Source organism: Vipera ursinii (genome assembly GCF_947247035.1).
Source record: "Vipera ursinii genome assembly, chromosome: Z".
NCBI lineage: Eukaryota > Metazoa > Chordata > Lepidosauria > Squamata > Viperidae > Vipera > Vipera ursinii.
Genome location: NC_139517.1, coordinates 107,537,373 through 107,563,686, shown reverse-complemented (window position 1 = coordinate 107,563,686; position 26,314 = coordinate 107,537,373). Strand labels below are relative to the sequence as shown.

The 26,314-nt window shown below is 36.5% G+C and overlaps 1 protein-coding gene across 2 annotated transcripts in view; it reads right to left on the bottom strand.

The window, feature by feature from the left end:
* The window catches only part of CDK14 (cyclin dependent kinase 14), a 210,777-nt gene that overhangs the window by 9,980 nt on the left and 174,483 nt on the right, over positions 1–26,314 (bottom strand). For both annotated transcript variants that reach the window (XM_083376252.1, XM_083376251.1), the window contains 2 exons: positions 21,027–21,090; positions 12,066–12,114 (listed from right to left, as the gene is read on the bottom strand). In XM_083376252.1, the coding sequence (XP_083232378.1) occupies positions 12,066–12,114; positions 21,027–21,090 (113 nt within the window). The remainder of the gene's footprint in view (positions 1–12,065; positions 12,115–21,026; positions 21,091–26,314) is intronic.

Here is a 26,314-nt window from a genome sequence, read left to right as displayed (position 1 = left end):
CATCTCGAGAAACCTGGAAGTTATGTCAGGATGCTTTTTGTTGACTACAGCTCAGCTTTCAACACCATTTTGCCGAGCATTCTCATCGAGAAGCTGACTGACTTGAAATTCTCCCCCGCCATCTGCGATTGGATTCAAGACTTTCTTAGGGATCGGTTACCAACAGTGAAGGTCGGGTCTGCTTTGTCCACCCCCCTGAAGCTTTGCACCGGCACACCACAGGGCTGTGTCCCTACCTGTACTCTTTACACACTTATGATTGTGTATCATCTAACCCATCCACTGCGATAATCAAGTTCACAGATGATACAACTGTGGTGGGTCTTATTACAGGTGGGGATGAGACAGCATATAGGGCGGAGGTACAAAAACTATCCATATGGTGTAGTAACAACGTGCACCTAAACATCGGCAAGATGAAAGAGATGGTGTTAGACGTCCGGAGAAAAAAGGAGGAACCTGCCCCACTTTACATTGGGGAGGACTGTGTAGAGAGAGTTTCCGCCTTTAAATTTCTGGGAGTCTATCTCTGTGAAGATCTCACCTGGCAAGTTAACACAACCCAGGTGGCTAGAAAGGCCTAACAGAGGCTTCACTTTCTTAGGGTCTTGCAGAAGAACAGGGTAGAACAACAGCTAATGACCCTATTTTACCGGTCTACTATAGAGAGCGTCCCCTCGTATGGTATTGTGGTTTGGTATGCTGGTCTGACAGCCGCGGACAGGAAAGTATTACAGAGGGTAGTGAGCACAGCACAAGACATTGTGGGCTGTTCCCTGACACCACTGGATGACATCGCCAGGGCTTGTTGCCTTGGAAGAGTGAGGAAGATTCTCAGGGATGACTCACACCCTGGACGGTATCTCTTTCCTACCATCTGGTAGGAGATATAGGAATATAGCCAGCCATACGAACAGGCTGAAAAATAGCTTTTATCCGTGGGCTGTTAGGCTTTTAAATGGGACATAATCTTATGCAGAATTGACTTGGGAGGCCGGTGTGTGGTGTAGTTGGTTCACATGGTGTGGTAGGATGGAGGGTTTGTTGTCACTGTGCGTTGGGGGGAGAGAGCACGGGGGGAGGCTCAGCTAATCTCAATGTACACATGTTGTACTTTGACAATAAAGGTTTATTATTATTTATTATTATTCATCAGGACTAGACTACCTTATTTTAAATCTTCAGATAATGGGAAATATGCTCTTCTAGATATTTTAATTATAGTATTTTGCATGTCACCACTTGGCATTTATAGATTTCAGTTTGTATATTAATCAGTTATATTCTCTAAATTTATTTAATATTATTCATTACTAGGTAAGAAAAAATAGTTCTTGTAACAACTGAATTTTCAAAATGAGAATGTTCAGGATTCAAAGCATATTTGAAGACTGTGGTCTAACTTTGAATATTGTTTAACAGACACTACAACTTTATGGTTGCTTTTAATTAGATGTTTTTGATCCTTTGAGGTTACAAGACTTTTAACCAGGACACTACTTTAAAAAGTCCTTCTTTTCTATCTCAGCAAACTGATAAGAACATCTTTAGAAAATAAATAGAAGTAAAATAATTACTCGAGGTGTCATTTTGTAGCCTATTATTTCCACAGCAAATAAATGCTGAATCACATTCAAATTTATTCAATCACTCACTCGTTCATTCATTTAATTTCTATAATCGCCCAACTCAATCAAATGATTCTGGGAGGCTTACACATTGCTAATATATTTAGCAAATATTTACTATTAACATATTCTAAATGAAAAACTGTATTTTAAGTTCCCAAAAGTTTGATTTTTAAAATCACCTCTAACTAAAGAAATTTTGCTATTCATAAATCTCATTTCTTGCCTCCAGCGTTGACGTTCAGAACTAGAAATGATTTAACTTTACCACAATGTAAGTAAGGACTTGTGGCCATTAATTCACTTCCCTGTCACTGAAGTCAGTAATCATCCATCACTATTAAATTTAAATGTTCCAGCAATGTATTCAAATCTGTCATACCTCACAGCACTCCTTGTCCCTACCACATTAATCTTTTCTATTTCTTTTCTGTCAAAACATATTAATGAATAAAGTGCATTGATTGGGAAGAATAAAAGAAAAGTACATTAATATATACCCTGTAATATCACTACCTGACATAGCATATTCCATCCAAGTTCTATTAACATTTTTTAATAAATATGTAAGATGCTCTCCACATTTGAATGCAGCTACATAATTATAAATATCCTGTATTAATCAGGGGTCTATAAATATTAATGTCCATCTATTGCTTTCTGAACAGTATTTTTTTTAAAAAAAGAGTAATTAATTTACCTAAGAAACTAAAAAAAACCCTCTGAGTATACATCATTTTCTACTACCAAGAAATTAAGCAAAAATATTTTGGTTATGTGAACTATTTTAATATTTTTTTTAAAAAACGGACTTCTGGTTTGACGTCGCAGTGTAATGGAACAGGAAGACGGGGCTCCATCTTCTATGTTTGATTTTGCCCTGCTGGGGAACCTAAAAAAAGTAGAAAGTCACCCCTGAGAGGACTCGTTAATCACAGATGGGTGGGAGCCCTTCCGTTTGATCCAGGGAAGCCCTCCAAACCGGTGGGGGAAAGACTGGCTACATTTGTGTAGCCAGAAGCTGCTGACAACAGAAGGAAATAAGCACTAACAAGCAACATGGATGAAACAGGGTGAGACTATATCCTCTCTTTATAACTTTAAGACTTTTTCCTGGAAAAAACCGCCCAAAGCAAAGAATCCTCCCCAATAAGAGAGGGAAAGAGAATTTCCACTCCATTCCCTCAGGAAAAAAAAAGCAGTGAACTAACTGCTTGGGGGGAAACCGAGAAAATTATAAGGTTAATTTGGAATCAATATATAGCCTTGAAATTGGGACTAAAAGTGCTTTTGAGACTTTTTAGAAAAGAGACTTGAAAAGTTTGCAATATAAGTTTGAAGCTGGAAGAAGGCGTTAACATCTAGTGACGAAACACGGCACTACAATTTATTATGCTTAAAGGAAATTTGGCCTGAAGCATAGGCTCAGATAAGACTTTGGGTGTCCTTGGAAACTTTCGCTTTTCAAGATTGCAGCTGGAGAAGGAAAAAAAACACTTGGGCTGCTTATCTGCATGGCAAAGACGATAAACTATTTTGAAATTGGCCTGCTTGGATTATGAATATAAATACTGACTTTTTAGAGCTGTGTCGTGGAACTATTCCCCTGTAGAAGAAACAGGCATGACTGATCGAGGAGATGGGACACTTTGGATTAAAAACTTTTGATTGATGAATAACTTTTGCTTCTTTTCTCACTGAACAGAAAGGATATGTTTTTCATTAGAGAGAAAAACCCGGACTTTGCTTATATTTCTTTAAAAAGGTAAAGGTAAAGGTTCCCCCGCACATGTGTGCTAGTCGTTTCTGACTCTAGGGGCCGGTGCTCATCTCCGTTTCAAAGCCGAAGAGCCAGCGCTTGTCTGAGGACGTCTCCGTGGTCATGTGGCCAGCATGACTAGACGCCAAAGGCACACGGAGCGCTGTTACCTTCCCGTCCCTATTTTTCTACTTGCATTTTTACGTGCTTTCGAACTGCTAGGTTGGCAGAAGCTGGGACGAGTAACAGGCGCTCACTCTGTTACGCGGCACTCGGGATTCAACCCGCCAAACTGCCGACCTTCTGATCGACAAGCTCAGCGTCCTAACCCACTGAGCCACCGCATCCCCTTATATTTCTTTAGGGGAGGCCTAAAGATAGACTGACTGGCTGTCTGGCTAATTTGGACTTCAAATGATAATTGACTGAAATTTTTAAAATCTCAAAATAGATTGGACTATAAAGACCAATAAAATGATTACAAAGAAGGAACCAGTAAACTAGAAAATAGAAGGCTCAGAGAACAGATAATTGTTAGAAATAAAAGTATTATTATAACTAGAAAGATAAGATATGGAGTTAAAATACTATATTTTGGTATGAGAAGGGAAATATGAAAATGCCAAGAGGATCTGAATAAGGGAAACCTTTGGTTACCCAAAGAAAATTTACTATGAGAAAACTATAAGCAATAGAGATGGGATATTATATTATTTAACAGATGTTTGAATATGATTAAGAAAATAAATAACTGTTAGAAATAAAAGTATTATTATAACTAGAAGGATAGGATTTCTAACTAGATTATATCTTGTTATGAGATGGGAAATATGAAAATTCTAAAAAGGTTTGAATAAGGGAGGCTTTTGGTTACCCAAATATAATATATTATGAGAAAATTATAAGCAATAGAGATATTTTGAACATTGATGGGTTGTTTTTTTTTAAAAAGCGGGAAAAATAGGATACTGATGGAACAAATGGATTTTAAGTGCAAATGCAATTGAGATACTTTTTGGCTAGAAAAGATATTATAGACTACAATATTGATATTATGTACAATACCATAAAGATATGATGAAAATGTCTATATTTAATTGTATATGTATTAACAGTAACAAAAATTGTATTTGCCCAGTGTGCAAAAATGCATACCACCAGAAGAAGAGAGGATCAAAGGAGCACTGGATGGTGTAGTATTGGAAGTAGACTGAGAAAGTTAATATATACCATTGAATTACCAATGGTCCCAGACAACATGTTGTTTATTAAGTATTCATGATTGTAAAATTATAAAATTAATAAAATGTTTATAATTTTTTTAAACCCACTTCAGTTAGGCAAATACTGCTACTTAGACATGATATTCAGAGAAATAATTGACTTCCTAAAATTATACTTTACTAATGATACTGTAATATTATAGTTTTTGTCCAATTTGAATGCCCTGTGATCATAGCTGTGATCACAGCTATACTGACCTTGTATAACTCTGTGAAAATTAGAATATTTTCTATAAAAACGTGATGAATTTATAGGGATGTTTTTTCAAACACATGTCCCTCTTATGATTATAAAAATGGTATTTTAAAGTCCAATACAACCAGGAATATAACCACTTACAAATCAGATTTGTAGCCTTAGGATATGAAATTGACACAGTGCCTAAAAGAAAAAAAAATCAGTTCCCCTTGGAATCGCTCGCCTATTTGCCCTCCAGCAATGACAGGTGCACCAATACTCTAGTAAATTGCTTTATTCACATTATACTGCTGAATGAGCAACCTGGTCTATCTGAATGCTGTGGCAAGAGAAACAGCACTTTTTGGCAAGACACACTAACCAATATAACTGTTACCAAAAATAAATACTTTATAAAAGTGCTTTGGGGTTTTATTCTACCATCAAAATTTCCTTTATAAATTGCTTTTACTGAGTACTTCAAATTGACTGAATGGGGAATATAAACTATATTCATAGGCATCTGGTATAAGCCAAAATGATGACATATCTTTTGGCATCATTATGCAGATGAGATATATTGTGTTATGTATGTTGTAGAATTAGTATTATTTAGTTTTATTGGTATTTTTAGTAATAACCTAGACAAAATGGCTAAATAGTACATGAACATATTGCAGTGATGATGCTAAAACAAGAGGGATGGTTAAGGATATCATGCATATGAGGAAAAAACCATTAGGGAGATAATATTAAATAAGATTGGTCATAGAGAACATTCAGTCTGTTATTTTAATGCAAAATACCAAAAATTAATCCTACCAATTAGTGTTCAGACCTTGTTGTACCATCTCTGAAACTGCTTAAAATACTGGTTCAGTTTATTCCTGGCTTGTACCAAAATAGTGTTTCTGCTATTTCTATTCCCAAAATAAGGAATTCTATTTTAATCTCACTAAACAAAATAATAAACCAGATTCATAAAACATTGAGAATACATTTGTAGAGTCTTTGACATTTCCTGAGCTTGGTTGGTTGTTTGCATAACCAAACTAGGTAACATCATCAATGTGGTGTTTGTTCCCTATTTATTATATACTGAGAATATAATTCACCAGTTAGGATGTAATAGGAAACCCTGCATTAATGCCAGCCAGAAGAGATATGCTGAAAGGTACTGCATAAAGAAGAAAGGAAAATTTAGGAAGTCAATTCCATAGCTCCCAGGAGAACTCCTAAATTGGAGGTAGAAATTGAAAGTTGGAATGTGGTTCCTGATCCTTAGAAGGTAAAACTCTGGGTTTAACTTAAGATATAGTATATATTATATAATAATTAAATGAAAATAATTATATATGTCTGAGATGACTGTTTTTTATCACTGAAATGAAAATAGCAATATTGTTAATGATTTCAACTGAGATTATTTTGTTAACTGTTATTCAGCTAACACAAGTGCTCCCCCAAGTGTCCAAAGTATTATTTTAAATTTGATATAATTTATTTTAATGGAAAGCACAAAGATTTATCTAAGTGACTGTGAGATAATAATTCAATATTTAATATGCTATACTTCAAGAAATTGAAGAAGAGTAATTGAAGATGTGAATAAGTAAAATTAATTTACACACACACACACACACACACACACACACACACACACACACACAAACACACACACACACACTCCAGCTCCTGGATGGCAAATATAAAGATACCATTGGCTGAAAGACTGTCCCTGTGATTCTGGAGAGGTGGAAACCTTTGGATATATCCTTTTTCACTGCTCTTTTTTATAGACATTTAAACAAAATTTATTTTCCCAATAATTATTAGGTATCCTCATTGTTCCTATACTGTTTAAGTTCAGTGGTTGCTTAAGATGTCACATAATGCAGATAGCTAGATTCTGCACAGCAGCACTAAAGATTTCTGGAATTTGATGAATAATCCGTTGTAACTGTTTTATACAATTAATGCACCAAATCTTTTGATGTTATTACTTTGTTGTATTTTAGTGCCTAGTAACTATAGACTTTTACAATATAAGGATTAATATTACAATATAGCTTAGGCCGTGCTCTTGTTTAAGTGCAATCTAATTACTTCGCTGCCCTCATCGCGTCCGCAGATAATCACCCAGCCGCCCTGTTTAGGGTGATTCACTCTCTCCTTGATCGGGAGACGAGGGAGGAACCCTTACAGGGGCGGGCTGAGTTTAGTCATCATCTGGTGGACAGATCCAGACTGGTTTGGACTCTGACTGGGCAGAGTCTGACATGGAGGAATCAAGCAGTCTTGAGCATGTTATCTGGACTGAGTTCGACCCCGTTTCCCCCGATGACATGGACAGGATCATGAAGAGACTGAGCTCCACCACTTGTTTACTGGACCCATGCCCCTCCTGGCTGGTTTATGCGGCCTGGGAGGAGACACGAGGCTGGTTCCAGGCAGTAATATCTGCTTCCTTGAAGGAGGGTATCTTTCCCGCCGCCTTGAAGGAGGCGGTGGTGAGACCCCTCCTCAAGAAGCCTGCCCTGGACCCGGCTGTTTTAAATAACTACCATCCGGTCTCCAACCTTCGCTTTTTGGCGAAGGTTGTTGAGAGTGTGGTAGCGCATCAGCTTCCTCTGTTCCTGGAGGAAACTGATTATCTTGACCCGTACCAATCAGGTTTCAGGCCTGGGTACAGCACGGAGACGGCATTGGTCACACTGGTGAATGATCTCTGGCGGGCTCGGGACAGGGGATGTTCCTCTGTCCTAGTCCTTTTAGACCTCTCAGTGGCTTTCGATACCATCGACCATGGTATCCTACTGCGGCGTCTCAGGGGGTTGGGAGTGGGAGGCACTGTTTTACGGTGGTTCTCCTCCTACCTCCTGGGCTGCTCACAGTCAGTGTTGACGGGAGGGCAGAGGTCCGCCCCGAGATCTCTCGTTTGTGGAGTGCCTCAGGGGTCAGTCCTCTCTCCCCTCCTGTTCAACATCTACATGAAACCACTGGGCGAGCTCATTCGTGGTTTCGGGGTGGGGTATCATCAGTACGCTGATGATACCCAACTTTTTCTTTCCACCCCGAACCAACCCCGTGGTGCACTTGACATGATGTCCCGTTGCCTGGAGGCGGTCCGGGTTTGGATGGGGAGAAACAGGCTTTGTCTCAATCCTGCCAAGACTGAGTGGCTCTGCATACCGGCATCTCGGGTTAGCCAGGCCGTTCCATCATTAATGATGGGGGGTGAGGTGTTACCCCGTCGATAGGGCTCGCAACTTGGGCGTCCTCTTGGATTCACAGCTCAATTTTGAAGACCATATAGGACCTGTGACCAGGGGGGCTTTTGCCCAGCTTCGTCTGGTGCGCCAGTTGCTGCCCTATCTGGACCGAGATGCCCTACGCACAGTCACCCATGCGCTCATGACCTACTAGACTACTGCAACGCTCTCTACACGGAACTGCCCTTGAGGACCACTCGGAGGCTTCAACTGGTGCAAAATGCAGCCACGCGAGTTGTTATGGGAGTTTCCTGATACTCCCGTGTAACACATCTTCTCTGTGAGCTGCATTGGCTTCCGGTTGCCCTCCGGGTGAGATTCAAGGTGCTGGTAATGACCTATAAAGCCCTAAATGGCTTGGGTCCGGATTATCTAAGGGAACACCTGCTGCCGGCATCAACTTTCCATCATCCTGTGCGCTCCCACAGGGAGGGCCTTCTCAGGGTACTGCTGGTTAAGGAATGCCGGTGGGTTATTCCCAGGGGAAGGGCATTCTCTGTGGGTGTGCCGGCCCTATGGAATCAACTTCCCACAGAACTCAGGACTGCCCCCGACCTTCGCTCATTTCGCCGGGGCTTGAAAACCCTGTTCTTCGAGCTGTTTGGCCCAGACTGAGGGGTTTTAATTTAATTTAATTTAATTGGGTTTTAGTTTAACTTCAGGGACTCTAATTTAATTAATAGTTTTAACTGATTTTAATTTTGTATGCTATGTATTTTAATTTTCCCTGTAAACCGCCCTGAGTCCTACGGGAATAGGGCGGTATATAAATTTAACTAATAAATAATAAATTGATAAATAGGTGCCAGATTATGATTTTAACAGATTTTATTTGTTTTGTTATTTGTCATTATTTAGATCTATACCTATATCTAGAATCTTAACTAGATACTCTCTTAATATTTTTAATTGTCTTTGACTGTAATAAATATTTTTTTGAAAGGCCTTGATTATGAGTACAACAGAACCATGCCCAAAGATCAAAGGTATTTATAATGCGCTGTATGCTTTTGCTTGCAAAAGCATATTTCCAGAAATATGACACCCCAAAGCTGTTCACACCCATCTTATTTATTTACATGATCTATATTTGTTGTCTTTGAAAAACTCCCAGTAGTGTATATTCATAAAAAATAAAATAATGAAGCCATTCTAAGCAAAACAAAACTGAAACTATACCAAATAATGATATGTGAGCCAACCATTAAATCTTGAAAGCCTTACAAAGCAAATACCTTTAACTGTCTTCGTAAAATATAAAAAAATCAGAGCCATCTGCATTTCTGGCAGAAGAGCATTTTAAGCAATACTTAGAAGTTCTATTTCTGGATATACCTTCAAAATCTTTAAAGAGAATAAAACTTAAAGCATTTTCCATTTGTTTAAATATATAGGATGGATATATTCCGTTGGCTAGAGACTGAAGGTATCTGCAACCCAAGCCATTTAAGATTTTTACATTAAAATAAGCACTTTGAAATGTACTAAAAATTATTTGTATGCAATGACCATACAGTCAGTGATACAAGGCTGTGGCAACTCTCACTTTGAACCAATTATAGTTTCAAAGGAAGACCATATATGTATAGTAATAGTCCAGCCTTAAGCCATTGTTACCAAGAACTTATCAGTAAAACTCTTAGTAGAATTATGGCATACAGCCATGTCAAACTAGTGATGTCATGTGACGCCGCACAACGTATCGGGACAGTTTTGCCATTGCCGGCAATGGGGTGGGCGGGGCTTCTGCATGATGCGTCCGGCCCTCAGGCCGGAATTTGACATCTATGACATACATTGTTAAACCTGTAATTAGAAGATGTCTATATTAATGACTAGTTTTGACAGGCAAAACCTACAAAGCATACACACCACAGATATACATGTATCTATACAAATACATTGTACAATATTCTTGAAATTCATGGGATAGATGACTTTAGAATTAAAGTGATACTTTTTTTTACAAATCAATTAGAACTGCTAACAGTTTACTAGCTCAACATCAAAATAGTTCTAGAGCAAACTTTGTGTTACAAAGAAAAGTATGGCAACAATATCATTAGCAGAAACTGTTTTTCATTACAGAAAAAGACATCAGATAAACATAAAATGGCCCAAGACATTCTAGGTTATAGTGCATCTCCCAAGTTACCAACTGCAATAATTTGGGATATAGAAAGTTTCATTTATATTATCTAAAACCAAAAAAAAACAGTATAGACCAGCATACTGAAATATATAATAATGTAATTTCCTTGGGTGTCTCTCCACATATTCAGTTTAGGTAAAACTGTAATGTAAATGTGGAAGTTTTGATAATTACTTATCATCTGAAAGGTATTAATTTACTTTACCTTTTAAGGAAATTATTAGGATGCTATTCAGTGTAACTATGTACATTCTTCCTTTTAAGGTTATCTCATATGATAAATGAGAATATTTGGTTTGTATATAATTCAACCAATTCTAAGATAGCAAAAAATATCTAAAACATTTAGAAAATTCAGATACCAGGATTGTAAAAAATCTTTATTACCCAACACTAAAAATGTGTAATGAGGCATTTTATTCATCTTCCTTTCCTGTGAAAGCAACTGACATTTCACAGTTAAACTGGAATATTTCACAGTACTAGTTTTGTGATTATTGTCTACCAAACTGGATAATTTTACAAAAGGATAAGACAAATTCATTGAGGCTAAGAATACCAATACTCTCTCTCTCTCTCTCTCACACACACACACACACACACGTCAGAGACACTATATACTCACTCTATATTAGTATTAATTATACAAGAATCAGTTAGAGCAGGGGTGTCAAACTGCTGGCCCGTGGGCCGGATGTGTCATGCCAAAACTGCGCCCACCCCATTGCCGGCAATGGAAAAAAAGTCGCGATATGTTATGACACGTCATGTGACTTGCGAGTTTGACATCCCTGAGTTAGAGGATATAGCATATGTTGTGTCTGTAGACTTCCTAATAAGCACATGTTGTGTCTGTAGACTTCCTAATAAGCATCCAATCGAAACCTTTCTGACAGACCAGGGAAGCCTTCAGTTTAATTTAATACAGTTTTATATTCTGAATCACTCTTTTTCTCTCTCCTAAATGTACAGATCCAGTATATCATATGAGTATCAGCTGGCTCAATCATGCTAAATTTGGGAGAGAAAAATAATATTGATCACTTAATAGAAGCAGAATTAGCAATAGGCAGATACAATTATGCATTGCCTTACACATTTCATAAATACTTATATAACAATGAAAAATAATTTCCATTTTAACAGTTTTGATGGCACGTCCAAAGCAGTCCTGGATTTCAGTTATCGATCATCATTTAAATTTATCTCCAGGACAGGTGCAATCCAATTCTTTCTGCAATAAGGAAGCTCTGCAGAGTATGTGGGCCATGTACACACACCAAGTACTAAGAACATAGAACATAATATTACATATTCTTTTCAGTGGCTCCAGCTTGGATAGATGACCCATTCTTTTTTGCAGGTGCTTGTTTTTTGTAGATGCTTATGATGCTGGCTGCTGAATTTTCAGAGGCACAAGCAGTAGTACTATTTCAAACTATTATAAAGAGATTAGGGACTAGAAATAGTATTGTATAGAAGTACCATTTATTTGTTCCTTGAAAAGAATATCAACCAGTGGAAGTAAACTAATTCCATGCATGCCTTGTACTTTTAGCTAAAGAAAAACTCAGATGTAAAAAAGTTATTTTTAGGTAGTTATAAATGTCAAGCTACTTTTTTTGTCGTTTGTTAACCACTGGTTGAGAAATTTTATAAGCTAAATATTTGAATTAAACTTGGGACAGTATTCAGCATTAAAATACAGACAATGTTGTAAAATGAGAAGTACTTCCTAATTAATTAGCAAGAAATCAACAATATAGCTAGAATGGCTTAATTGAAAGACTTACTTATTCCAGGCTTGTCTAAGATTTTTAGCACTGTACTGTGTAAAGCGATCTGCAACAAAAAATAAGGACTTTTAATTTTATATTAAACATTTTCCTTTAATATGCTTACAATTAAAGGCAATGTTTACAAGCTAGCTAAAATATGCCGATAGTAAACAATAGCTTCTGAAATCAAATAACAAGAAAAGCAGAGAGTATCCCATTACTTGTAAAAATAAATCATCACCTAATTCCTAAAACCAAATAGTAGGTCTGCAGATTAGGCAAATGGAATCATCCCTAGGAAATCATTTATAAGAACAATAGAGCAAAACAATATTGTTTATTAAATTTATTTAAGAATAAGTTTCTTTTCAGATATCTTGAAAAATGTTAATTCAAAGTAACTTCATGGAAACTGTATTGGAAACTATTAAATATTTAATACTATTCAATAATATCATTCAGTACTTTAATCTATCTGCCAAGATCTTGCACACATTAAACAACTTTGCAGAGACACAAGGATCCAATAGCATGTATCTTGTAATGTGGTGCTCTTTAGCAAAAATGCATTCAGAACATCACACATGTATGATTCAGGCTATCAGACTGAAGGCCTTAATATTCCAGTGTTTTATTCCTACAGTGACAAATCATAGCAGTTTCTCTTCATGTACATTCATATGACATTTTGATCATTGTATTGGAGGACATTAACATTGGTCCGTTGTTATGGAAAAATCATACCTTCTTTGTCCTCTTGGTCCTGTAGTTCTCCACAACTGCCCCCCTCCATTGCAGGGAGTTGGGCCTGTTAATCTACCAGACATGATTGGGTTTCACAAGGAAGTTGGATCACACAGCCGTTGATCAGACAGCACCTGTGCGGACTCAGCGTGATTGAGGATCATATAGAGTCCCTTTTCAAAAATCCATCTTTGGATCCACCTGTGTTAGATAACCTTCATATACTTTTCAACCTTCCCCTAGGCTCCTTTTAAATTTACATGAAACTGCTGGGGAGAGATAATCCAACAGTATGATATGGAGAAGTAGAACTCCTATCTGGCCATCCAGACATTGGTGTTCAGATGTTGATCCAGTGCTTGGAGGAAGTGGCTCCAACTCAACATGGCAAGATCAAGTGGGCGTGGATTTTTGGCTCCCATTAATCTGGTAAAGTGTCATTTCCAATTCTACAATCCCCCAGACAGACCTTGTGCATAATTTGGGGGCTTTCCTGGATTTGCAGCTCCTGCTTGATAGTTGCTGGAATCAACTGTAGCTAGAAGGGCCTTTGCCCAGATTTACAATGCATTCAGAAAGTATTCAGATCCCCTTCACTTTTGTCAATTTTGTTATGCTGCAGCCTGATTCTACAGTTGTTGAAATTCACTTTTTCATTAATATACACTCATATATATACCCTATAATTTCAAAGTGAAAAGAGGTTAGAAATGTCTGTAAATTTACTAAAATATCACATTGGCATAAGTATTCAGACCCTTCACTCAATACTTTGTTGAACCACCTTGGGCAGCAATTACAGCCTCAAGTCTTTTGGGGTATGATGTGACAAGCTTTATACACCTGGATTGGGGGATTTTCTGCTATTCTTCCTTGCAAATCCTCTCAAATTTAGTCAGGTTGGATAGCCATTTTCAGGTCTCTCCAGAGATGTTCAATAGAGTTCAAATCAGAACCCTGGCTGGGCCACTATAGGACATTCACAGGGTTGACCCTAAGACACCCCTGTGTTGTCTTGATGAGTGCTTAAGATCATTGTCATGTTGGAAAGTGAATCTTTGGTTCAGTCTAAGGTCCTGAGCGCTATGGAACAGGTTTTCATTGAGAATATTCTTGCATTTTACTCCATTCAGGTTTCCCCAACCCTGAGCAGTCTCCCAGTCCCTGCTGCTGAAAAACACCCCCACAGCATGATGCTGCCATCACCATGCTTCACTGTTGGGATGATACTGGGCAGGTGGTGAGTGGTACCTTTTTCTTTCAGACATACTGTTTAGAATTTAGACCAAACAGTTCAATCTTGGTTTCATCAGGGCAGAGAACCTAGTTCTTCACAATCTCAGAGTCCTTCAAGGGCTTTTTTGCAAACTTCAAGCAGGCTTTCTTATGTTTTGCACTGAGGAGAGACTTCTCTCCAGCCACTCTGCCATAAAGTCCAGATCGGTGGAGGGCTGCAATGATGGTTGTCCTTTTGGAATTGTGTCCCATCTCCACACAGGATCTCTGGAGCCCAGTCAGAGTGACCATCAGGTTCTTGGTCACCTCTCTTACTAATTTCTCCCACAATTTCTCAGTTTGTGTAGGCAACCAGCTCTTGGAAGAGTGCTGGTTGTGCCAAACATATTCCATTTGAGAATTATGAAGTTTCTGTGCTCTTAGGAACCTTCAGTGCAGCAGAAATTTTATTGTAGCCTTCCCCAGATCTGTGCCTTGCAGTAATCCTGTCTCTGAGCTCTACTGGCAGTTCCTTTGAACTCATGACTTTTGCTCTGCTACAGTATGCATTGTCAGCTGTGAGGCCTTCTATAGAGAGGTGTGTGCCTTTCCAAATCATCTCCAATCAATTTAATTTATCACAGCTCGACTACAAACAAGGTGGAGAAGCATGTCAACGAGTAAGAAAAATGGGAGGCATCTCAGCTAAATTTCAAGTGTTGATGGAAAGGGTTTGAATAATTATGCCAATATGATATTTCAGTTTTTTCTTTTTATAAACTTATAGACATTTCTAAAATTCTGTTTTTACTTTCTCATTTTGGGGTACTGAGTGTAGATTAATGAGAAAAAAATGAATTTCAACAACTGTAGAATCAGGTGGCATAACAAAATTGACAAAAGTGAAAGGGATATGAATACTTTCTGAATGCACCGTAATATGATATTTAAGATACTGTGAATAATTAGTAATGATAATTTTCCACTCTATGTACATTTATTTTTATTCTTTGATTTTATATCCTTTATAAATGAATTTCAAATTGAAATCAGATATATAATGTATGTAGAAACAAACTGGGAGGTATTGCTTATGTCTCTCTTTGGATAAAAAATATCTACAATTATAGTAATAACTTGTTTCTTTTCCCATAATAATAGACCAAGAAACAAAAGTTGTTTTTTGTATATACTTCCTAAATCACTACTATAAGGCATTCAGTTCTAGTTATGTACTATTTCCTCTATGTAGGACATAATTCTTTCAGAATTACTAAAGAAAGAACTGTGCACATTTCTTGTACAATAGTAATGTAATGCTTAAGTATAATTGATAATACCATTTATATTATTGTTTTACATGTGCTGCCAGAGCTCAAGGCAGCATAAATTAAATTTTACAAGTATAGCCACTGAGATAGGGTTGTTCTGTCTCGAACAGAGTGATTTCTTTAAGGACACCTCTGAAAGTTGAACCTGTGTTTTTAATACCTTATTAGTCCTTGACTTGCAACAGTTCATTTAGTGACCGTTCAAAGTTACAATGGCACTGGAAAAAGTGACTTATGACTGTTTTTCACCCTTATGACTGTTGCAGCATCTCCAAGGTCACATGATCAAAATATAGAAGCTTGGCAACTGACTCATATTTGTGACTGTTACGGTGTCCCAGAGTTGTATGATCCCCTTTTGACAACAGAGTCAATGGGAAAGCCAGGTTCACTTAACCCATTACTAACTTAACAACTGTAGTGATTAACAACTGTGGCAAGAAATGTCGCATAATGGGTCAAAACTCACTTAACAATTGTCTCATTTGGTACAGAATTTTTGGGCTCAATTGTGGTCATATGTCAAGGACTACCTGTACTACACTATTCTACCTTAAGCAACTTTTCCCCCCACTAGGCATCAATTTTTTCACTGGTAATTTGTGATCACAGGTTAAGTATGGCTACAGCCAAAATGGGTGAAAAAACTGCAATTTCTTATTGGAATCAGTTTCCTTCTTTTTGTTAATTTATTTCTTTTCCTCACAAGTAGCAGGCTTCAGGTGACAGAGACATATTTTTGTTAGCAGTTGTATTTAAGAAGTTGTGTTAATTGTAAGAGAACTTCTTTGAAACCAACCAGGTTTTGGTATAGTTTCTATGCAGAACAATTATATTATGCAATTTATCAGAATGGAAAATGCTCAAGCATTGTATTGAATCATATTGGACAAAGGTTGAGATATTTTTAAATTCAAGGTGCTAATAATCTTCAGATTAAAATATTTTAATTAAATCACAATGAATGCTGCAAACAATCAATTAGATTGCCAGTAATTATTTTTAGTACGATGGGCATATAAGACCTTAACTGAAAGGAACCTTTTTGGCCTTTCATGGTGAGTAGTGGATTTGGATCACATGTACATAATCATATCAAAAAATATCCCACTGATAGACATATGATCACACATAGAACAGTGAAGAAAGAAAACTCTTTTCATCTCTCTCCCCATGAATTCAACCTGTCCTCCATTTTAATAGGTTGCTATGGGATATCAAGCATACACATTGCTGCAGTGAACAAGGTGCCTTGGGTTCTGAAAGTAGTAAAAATTGCTCTAGTAGTTTCGTTGAAAACTTTTTAGGACCAAGCACTGAAGTTTCCCACTGTGGCTGGCACATTAGCTGCCTTATTAAAAGGTCAATTTAAAAACAGCAGGTAGAAATAGAAGGTAGAGAACTGGAATCACCTGTAGCAGGATTTGGTCCTGGCAAGAACATACCAAGGAATTGAGTAATTTTGAGAAAACATGAAACATATGAATAGGAATTTTTAGTAAACATAATATTTTACTAATTTTTAAATAATCATAATATTTACTGTAACAGATAGACAGTATTACTTAAATAAAAGAATGGTAACTTTGCTTTTTTGTAGCTCAGTGGTTAAGGCTTGTCAGCTGGAAAGCTGGCAACGCAAGTTCCAGATCCAAGTGCCACGAGACAGGGTAATCTTCGGACCGTGCTGGCTCAATGGCCTTGAAACCGAGATGAGCACCACCCACTATAGTTGGTTACTACTAGCAGAGTAAATCTGCAGGGATTCCTTTATCTTTTTAACTTTACTTTTCCCTTAAGTTCTCAACTTGCAAAGATCACTGTTTCAAAGCTAAGTTCAAGTGATAACAGGCAAAGTATTAAAATTTTGAAGTATACAATTACTTCAAAAAGTTAACATTTCATTTTAATTTTATTTTTAAAGCTCTTCAATACACAAAACATTATATGCATACAAACATTGTGCAGTATAGCATCATTAAACAATAACAGATCAGAACTGCTTCCTGACTGCCACCTAGCATCAAAGCACTTTTCTCTTCTTAAATCAAGTACTACACATGAAAGTAAAAGAACATATTCATTCATTCAGAAATACCATTAGCACTCCTCACAAAATTAAACAGTAGTCTTAGAAAGCTACAAGGTTTCCTTCCAAATGAATTTCAAATTTTTCTAATTATAATTTTATTTTTAAAAAACAGATCTTTTAATGTTCCTAGAAATTTAATATTTGATTAGTTTTATGGGAAAATGCATATTTTATGGGAAAATGCATATTTATATCATTTTAAAAGTCTTTTATATTACAGGGCAGTTGGGAAGAATGAATATTTTAAAAAATAATAATCAGAAAGTAATAACAATGGATTTTTAGCTGGCTGACAAACTGTACTCAATGAGTAGTCCCAATGGTATATCCACGTGGAGAGAAGTAAGCAGTGGGGTACCACAAGGCTCCATCTTAGGCCCAGTACTCTTCAATATCTTCATCAATGACTTTTATGAGGGAATAGAAGGGGAACTAATCAAATTTGCCAATGACACTAAACTGGCAGGAATAGCCAAACTCCCCAGAAGACAAACTCAGGATTCAAAAAGATCTTGACAAACTTGAACAATGGACCCTATCCAACAAAATGAGTTTTAATGTGAAGAAAAACAAAGTTTTACATTTAGGCCGGAAAAAAATCAAAGATATAAGTACAGATTAGATAAGACCTGGCCCAAAAACAGTAACTGTGAGAGGGACCTTGGAGTCCAAGTGGACAATCACTTGACTATGAGCCAGCAATGTGCAGCAGTGGCCAAAAAAGCTAATACAATCCTGGGTTGTATAAACAGAGGCATAGAATCAAGATCACACGAAGTATTAGTAATGCTTTATAAAACCCTAGTGAGACCACACCTGGAATACTGCAATCAATTTTGGTCACCATACTACAAAAAGATGTTAAGACCTTGGAAAATGTTCAGAGAAGAGCAACTAAGATGATCCAAGGCCTGGAGACTAAAACATATGAAGAACAGCTGCAGGACTTGGGTAGTCTAAATAAAAGAAGAAATAGGGGTGACAGGATAGCAGTATTCCAGTATTTGAGAAGATGGGGTCAAATTATTCTCCAAAGAACCAGAGGGCAGGACAAGAAACAATAATTGGAAACTGATCAAAGAAAGAAGCAACCTGGAATTAAGGAGGAGAAAATTCCTAACAATGAGAATAATTAGCCAGTGGAACAGCTTGCCTTCAGAAATCGTGGATGCTCCATCACTGGAGGTTTTTAAGAAGAGACTGGACAGTCACTTGTCTGAGATGGTATAGGTTCTCCTGCTTGAGTGGGGGGTTGGACTAGAAGACCTCCAAGGTCCCTTCCAGCTCTATTCTATTCTATTCTATTCTATTCTATTCTATTCTATTCTATTCTATTCTATTCTATTCTATTCTATTCTATTCTATTCTATTCCTATTCCTATTCCTATTCCTATTCCTATTCCTATTCCTATTCCTATTTATTTGTTAAGGACTATATCACAGGGTTTTTTTCAGAAGACCAAAGCAATATGTAACATTTCTTCCTTCATTTTTTCCCTGCAGCAAAACTGTTTAGGAGATTTGGTTGAGAGAAAAGAATTGGCTCAATGAGTATTTTGGAAAATATTTTTGAAAACAAGAAGAGCAAAACCATAGGTGAGAATGATTACACTTACAAAATCAAGCCAGATTTCAAACTCTGTCCCAATTCACATTCTATGAGTTGTCTGAGGTTATAAAAATAATAACCATAAGTATTTCATTAATATTCTTTAAAAGATAGCTCTTTAGGAAAATGAATTATTAACATTTCAACAGAAACACAAGACATAAAGCATGGGAAGAAACATTAATTCCAGTCACATTTTGGGAACCTATTATAAAATATTTAATTTATATAGAATGAAAGATATAAGCACTGCAAGTTTTGTTTAGAATAATTTTTTGCTTATCTAACAGACGTTTTAAAACTATTTAATATTTAGTGTACTTTGCCCATAAAAGTTAACAGTGTTGAAAAGAAGAAAAGTATTACATCAACAAATAATATTAATATAGATAATAATTCAAACAATAATTTTGAACCTGGTGACACAATGGTTAGAATGCAGTATTGCAAGCAAACTCAACCCAAAGTCTTGAGTTCAATTCTGATGGGGCTCAAGGTTGACTAAGCCTTCCATCCTTCCGAGGTCGGTCAAATGAGGAGTCAGATTGCTGAGGGCAATACACTGACATTGTAAACTGTTCAAAGTATGCTGTAAGCACTACGAAGCAGTATATATTAGTCTAAGTGTTATTACTATTGGCAATTTTCTCTAGCTTAGTAGTCAGCTCTATGCTTTTCATATTATATTCCCACTTTGTACATCCTAATTACATTGAAGCAATTCTGGTATTCAAAAGAATAGATCAAAGCAATGTTACAACAATTGATTTTGAAAAATTTGGATACCAGTTTCAGAGATTAATGAGTCCATATCCAATTCACTATTTCAGAAAATACAATATGTAACTCTTTTCTTTAGGAACAACACACTGATTTATTGGCTAAGTACATTGTTCCTTTACAGCTCTAAAACATTGAGCTGAGATGCTTCAGCTCCTATTACAATTCCTAATAAGGTGTAAAATTGCATTTTGGTTGTAAAATTGCATTTTGGTTTCTTGATAAAAGAGATGCCAAAATGGGATGAGAAAAGAAGTGTGATGTTTCTAATCATTGTTAAAAGTCTCCTAGGACTGTCTTGAAGAGATAATATAGGACTTAAGATATTTCTAGAATAGCTGAGTATAAAAATTTGGGGGGAGAGAAAAATACAGAGGGAAAGAAGTAAATAGGTGGCCCAAAAGCCATGTTCTCCCTAGCTAAAGTTAACATGTAGAATATCTACAGGAAGGCACCACAGACTGTTCATTCAAGCATCTTCATAATATTTCTTACCAAATACATACGTAATAAAAGCATACATAAGTTTCAAGCAAAGAATGATTCCTGATAAAGAAAAGAATCTCTGATCAAATATTAAATTAAATATTTATATAATTTAACTTTAAGTTTATTAGAAATCATTTTGCAATGACTTTTTTCTACTAACACACTAAACCTTGAGATGGTGCTTCTGTTCATATAACCAGTATCTTTCAAAAATTTTGTGTGTGTGTGTGTATGTATACACACACACACACACACACAAATTTTTGGATTGCTAACAAAGAATTAAAGGGAGACTGATATAGCTATTTCAAACTTGTTTGTTCTCATCAGTCAGCCACACCCTTCTGAGATTTGAACCTGGACTGATTGCACATTACGCAGTTGCTTTAACCTCTAGGCCACAGGGTCTTTCTTACTTTGTCAGCTGCATCGGGGAGGGAAGAGACAGGGGAGATATGTCTTGAGTATTTTGAACACCTTGTCAGCCCAAATGTTTTTGCCTGTATCAGCCCAAACTCAGGCCGTGTGTGTACATACATACATACACATATATACACACATACACATACACACACACACACACACACACACACACACACACACACACGTTTTCTGAGGTTTTCGTGGGCGTTTGTATGTAGATCTTTGGTCATTCAGGTTTTTTCCCACGTAGAATTTATATATATAAACAAACTTTAATAGCATGCAAAACCAACCTGGCTTGAAATGTGGTAGAGCATGAACTCCAGGCCATGACTCTTCATTTGGAGTTCCTAAAACCTGGAAAGCAGACAAACAAAAATATATATTCATTTTTATGTAGATGATCGCTTATTATGAAGCATTTTAAACTTGGATTAATAAGAGTTAAACTTATATACAATTTATATAATTTATAAATATCAGTCAAACTTTATGATTATTTTGTCACAAATTATTTATACATAGAAAGTTATTATCCTTAATTATTATTACCTAATTAAAAGGACAGTGATGCTACTAATTCAAAAATGAAGTGTATGCACATATAAAATGTAAGTGTATTATATAAAATGATGAATTACTTAATTCATTTAAACTGAATACTCTGTGCACACAGAGACAGATTGCCTTAAAGCCTTTAAATCTACTATCAATATTTAGTATGCCCAGCAGATGGAAGCAGACAATTTAATTTACAAAGTCCTTTACTCTTATAGCAACTTATTACTGTATTTCTCAAAACAACACTAGATTTTTCCCTAAATAACTTAATTCTCTAAAATGGGCGGATAATCTTAGATTTGTTGGAAATACTATATTATGAGACAGAAAAGTTTCCATTGACAATTTGTGCATGCAGGTGCATTAAATTCAGGGCTGCCTTCCTTAGAAGACAATATGGCTTTAGTAAATTAATATCAAGAAACCTAACTTCTTGATGAAAAACCTGATCCTACTATATATAGCTAATTTTAAAAAGTAATGAGTTGCAAGATTTCATATACCATAACTATTTCATCAGTCACAAAAAATATAAAATGTAAACTAATTACTAGAAACTAATTTTACATTTTGAAATTATTTTTAATCTTAATCTTTTAATCTAATTTTCCAGGAAAAGTAATTTACAATTAAAAGAACCTATATTTAACATGGACAATATATGTCTAAATATATATGCATCTGCATGTGAGATGTATTGACTACGGCTTACCAATGTGAAATCAACAAAGGTTACAACCGATTTTGCTAAGTGTAATCAATTCTAATCTACAACAATTTTCTTAGATTTTGTAGATTATCTGACACTAGTTCAATTCCCACATTTTTTTGAAGGAACCAACATTGTTCTCAGTTTTTAAAAATATTTTACACAGGTAGAAATCCAATTACAAAATAATAACACTTTCAGAGTGAACCACAAAGCAATAAATAGACCACAAGATTGGGATGGGGGTGGGGGAAGCAGCTGTTGCCAGATCTCACTTAGACAACTTCTCCAAGTAACTATTTTACTTTCTCAAAAGATAATTTAAGAACTGAACCCAAAGAAGAAAGCAAAATAAAACTTCAAAAAAATTACGGTACAAATTCTTCTGTTCCGTTGACATCTTCTTATATTTACTCAACATATATGTATTTTTTTCAAGCATCTAGAAGCACACCAAATCAATCCATCTTTAAAAAAAAGTTAGCAGATAGGGTCAAGGTTATGGAATACTTTGAGTGCAACATAATAGTATCAGTCTAATTTCTCTAAACTTATTTTTTAAAACAGGAAAAAAGTTTGTATCATTTGCGTATGCAACTTTCACTAACATAAGTCTTTGTTCTTTGAAGAAATATGTAATCTGAAGGTAAGAACTAAATATTTACTAATAACTTTAATGCTGCATACGTGGTTTTTTCAAGAGTGAGCAAACTACTACTGCCAGAAGAATGAAGGCATTGTGTGAGATGAACCTGATCATGGTAAAAGGAGGTTCTTCCTATATTTTTCCCCTACAGATCATTTTGGTTAGCCTGAGGAAGAATCTAAAATCAGCAGATAAGATAAGAAAGCTCTTTTATGGACAGTTTAGATCTTAGTAAAAGGATTCTCCTAAAATATTATGCTAAGGGGCTGCTCCAGAGAGACATAGTTGTAATAGTTTGCTTTGCAAAGGCCTAAAAATCAATGTATGCAGAACTCTATCATGCAACTTTCACTAAGCCAAATTCTGATGGACATAGGAAACTTGCTGTTATAATATTAAGAATTTCTGAAAAAACTTTAAAGCCAAATGAAAATTCTTCCATACCACTCAAAATGTATGATGTTGATAGCCTTCTTAAAAGATTCTGTCTACCTTCACATCAGAAATAAAAATAGCTATTTCTAGAATTCCTAAGCTCAAGACTCATCCAAATAGCCCATTACTATCAAGTAGATGCAGACCTTGAGACCATAAGGAACTTTCTTTGGATCCACATATTAGATAAGGAAATATTCCATCATCCCTACAGCTGAATGGAATTTGTTTAGTCATTTGTTTTGGTTCTTATAGAAAGGGTTCAGAATGAACTACAAGGTATGGTTAAAGTAAGCAAGATTTTGTAAACTAATTTCAACCATGACTTCAAACAGATTTTATTGTCAAAATTGCATGTTAAAATAACCATATAAAATATAATTAGATAAAAATTATAGCTTAGCAATAAGTAGATTATGACCAAAACAGGCCAGATTCTTTTGTAACAATTGACTGTATATTTTGACCTTCCTTTTTGTGGGACATGACTTTGCAATTTGTTACCAATATTAATATTCAAGAAATTAATTGTGGATAGCTTTCACTTGCTTCTTTCTGGCATTTAATGCCAGAAAAGATAGGCAAAATACTAACAGAAAGTATCAGGAAGGGAAACTAAACTACATCAAATGCAACATAGTAAAAGTTGTCAATCTTCTGTACTTGAGCATTTCATAAAATATGCATGTTGCCTAACACAATCACTTGGAAACTATTAATTCTGAACAAAATCTATCTGTTTATGCATAACTAAAAATGCAAAGCAGCCTGGACAAAACCAACAAAAACTGAGCATAATTCAGTTCCTTCCCAAGTCACTAAAATGAGGACCCAGATTGTTCGGGACAATATGCTTACTCTTTAAACTGCTTAGGAAGCTCTGTAAAGCACTGTGAATCAATATATAAGTCTAATTGCTATTGCTAATTATTATTCAATTTGGAAGGGTAGAATTTTCAGAAAATCCTATACGGCAGGGGTGTCAAACTCGCAATGTCACGAGATGTGTCACGACGTATCATGACTTTTTTTCTATTGGGGTGGGTGCGGTTTCGCCATGACACATCTGGCCCATGGGCTGGCAGTTTGATAACCCTGCTATAAGAGATAGAGTGAATGTTAGAATGGTTAATAGGTGACCATGACATCATTTTTAAAAATTTGATAGGAACTGATAGTGTGTGGAATTGATTGAGTTGTTGAACCACCTCAATCATTTCATACCTTTCATCAGATCCCTGTTTTTTGTTATAATTACCACAATAAAGGATCAAGAAGGTATTCAAGGCAAGAAGTTTGTACTTTTTTCCTACAGTATTTGCAAGGAGAACAAGAAAAACACTATGTGAGTCTAATTATTGTCCCTAATAACCATTTAAAACTATTTCATTTTCTTGAATTATTAAAAAATTATACTAATATACACTCCATCACACAGAACATGATCACTCTGTATTTTGCTACTTTGGTCTCAAATCAATGCTTGCAAATACTTTATTCATAAAATCTAAATATTGTCTGGATAAATGATGCTAAGCTCAATTTTGTTCCATTATTACAAAATGGAACATATTGTTGGAGATGCTACAATTTAACTAGAAATTGTTCTTGACCTAGGTATTCTTTTAAAAAAAAATCATGTGGAAAAGTTGGTTTTTGAAATTTGTTTCCTTTGATTTAATAGATGTGTCAGGACCCACCCCAAACCACGTCTTAGGAAGACAAAAACTCTTAGAGTCAGTTCTAGTCCAAAAGGAATCTTTACTAGGACATGCTTGGTTGTGGGAATACAAGACAGGACTTAGTATTGTTTTACAAATTGAAATTTTATAAAGGGTACCCGGTTCAACCCCCCTTCCCTCAACCCCATTTGGTCAGCCCACATCCTTCTACTTTGTGTCATCCCTTTCGTGGGGGGAAAAAAGGAACTTCGAATCTTTATGGTTATTGCCTTCTTCCTCTCCAGAATTAAAAGAAAACACAAACCAGATACCTTCTTCTCTAACCCTCCCTTTTGATCCCCCCAGTTCAAAAGGTTTCCTTGGTCTTTGAAATAACCTAAGGCAGACTGAATCCACATATGATCCTCCTTCCTCGGGAGATGGCAGAATCCATATGGTGGGGGGATAATGTTTTAAACATACATTTATGAATGTGATATAAATGGATTCTGACAAGATGCTTTAAAGACCTGGCATTACTGATACATTTACTGATTGCATTTGTTAAAAAAAATTCCATCACTGTATTTGGTATTTTTTACTACATGAACAAGGCGGGGAAAAAACCTTTTGCTGAGTCGTAAGATTATTAGCTGTGTTGTTATCCATATATCTACCTTCGTTCCTTCCTTCCTCCCTCCCTCCCTGATTGCCTCCCTGCCTACTTAAGATAACTCTTGCTTTAGTTAAGAAGCAGGCGAGACAGCGAGTTAAACGGGTTAACTTTTATTCCGAACCAGGCAGACAACAGAAGAACATGGCTCTTATTTATACTGGCAGCTGTCAGTAGGTTAGCCAATCAGGGCTGAGCCGGTTCCCGCGCCGTTCGTCTCCTCCAATCGGAGCCGGCAGATTTTAACAGCTCGGAGCTGTCAGTGGAGGCGCGTGCAGAACTGTCAGTCGGATGCGCCTGCGTAGTTCTGTCCGGCAGCTTTTGACAGCTGTCAAAAGCTGCCGCGGCTTTTACCTCAGTCCTGTCAATGTTCATTACAATAATACTTAACAATGTAAATAATGAATACATAACAATGTGCATTATAAGTGAATACATAACACCCCTTACCCCTCCCTCTGATTGTGTTGATTTTTCCCCAACTGTTTCTTTTTTGGGTTTCCCCATTCGAAGTCTTGTAAGTAGGCGGGGGGTCTTTTTATCCTTTCGGAACGCCGGGGGGTCGTCTCAGCGGGTTGTTCCTTTTTCCCAGGCAACTCAAAGACTGGTTCAGGTGTCAAGGGGCATGGTTCCGTCGTTTCAGCGTCGTTTGGAGTGGGGTCTTGAAGTGGTACATTCTGATCGGGGGGGTTGCGGCGTGAAAGTGTTTGCAGTGGGACTTCTGCCTGCATTTCGTCGTTCCCCCTTTCCCCCATTTTTTGCGGGCTGCGCCTTCGGAGTTGGTCGATGTGCCTGCGGATGTGGGAATTGTGTCCTATGTCTATGATGTATGATAGGGGGCCCGTTTGTTCAATGACAACCCCCTGTGTCCATTTGTTCCCCCCCCGTAGTTCCTT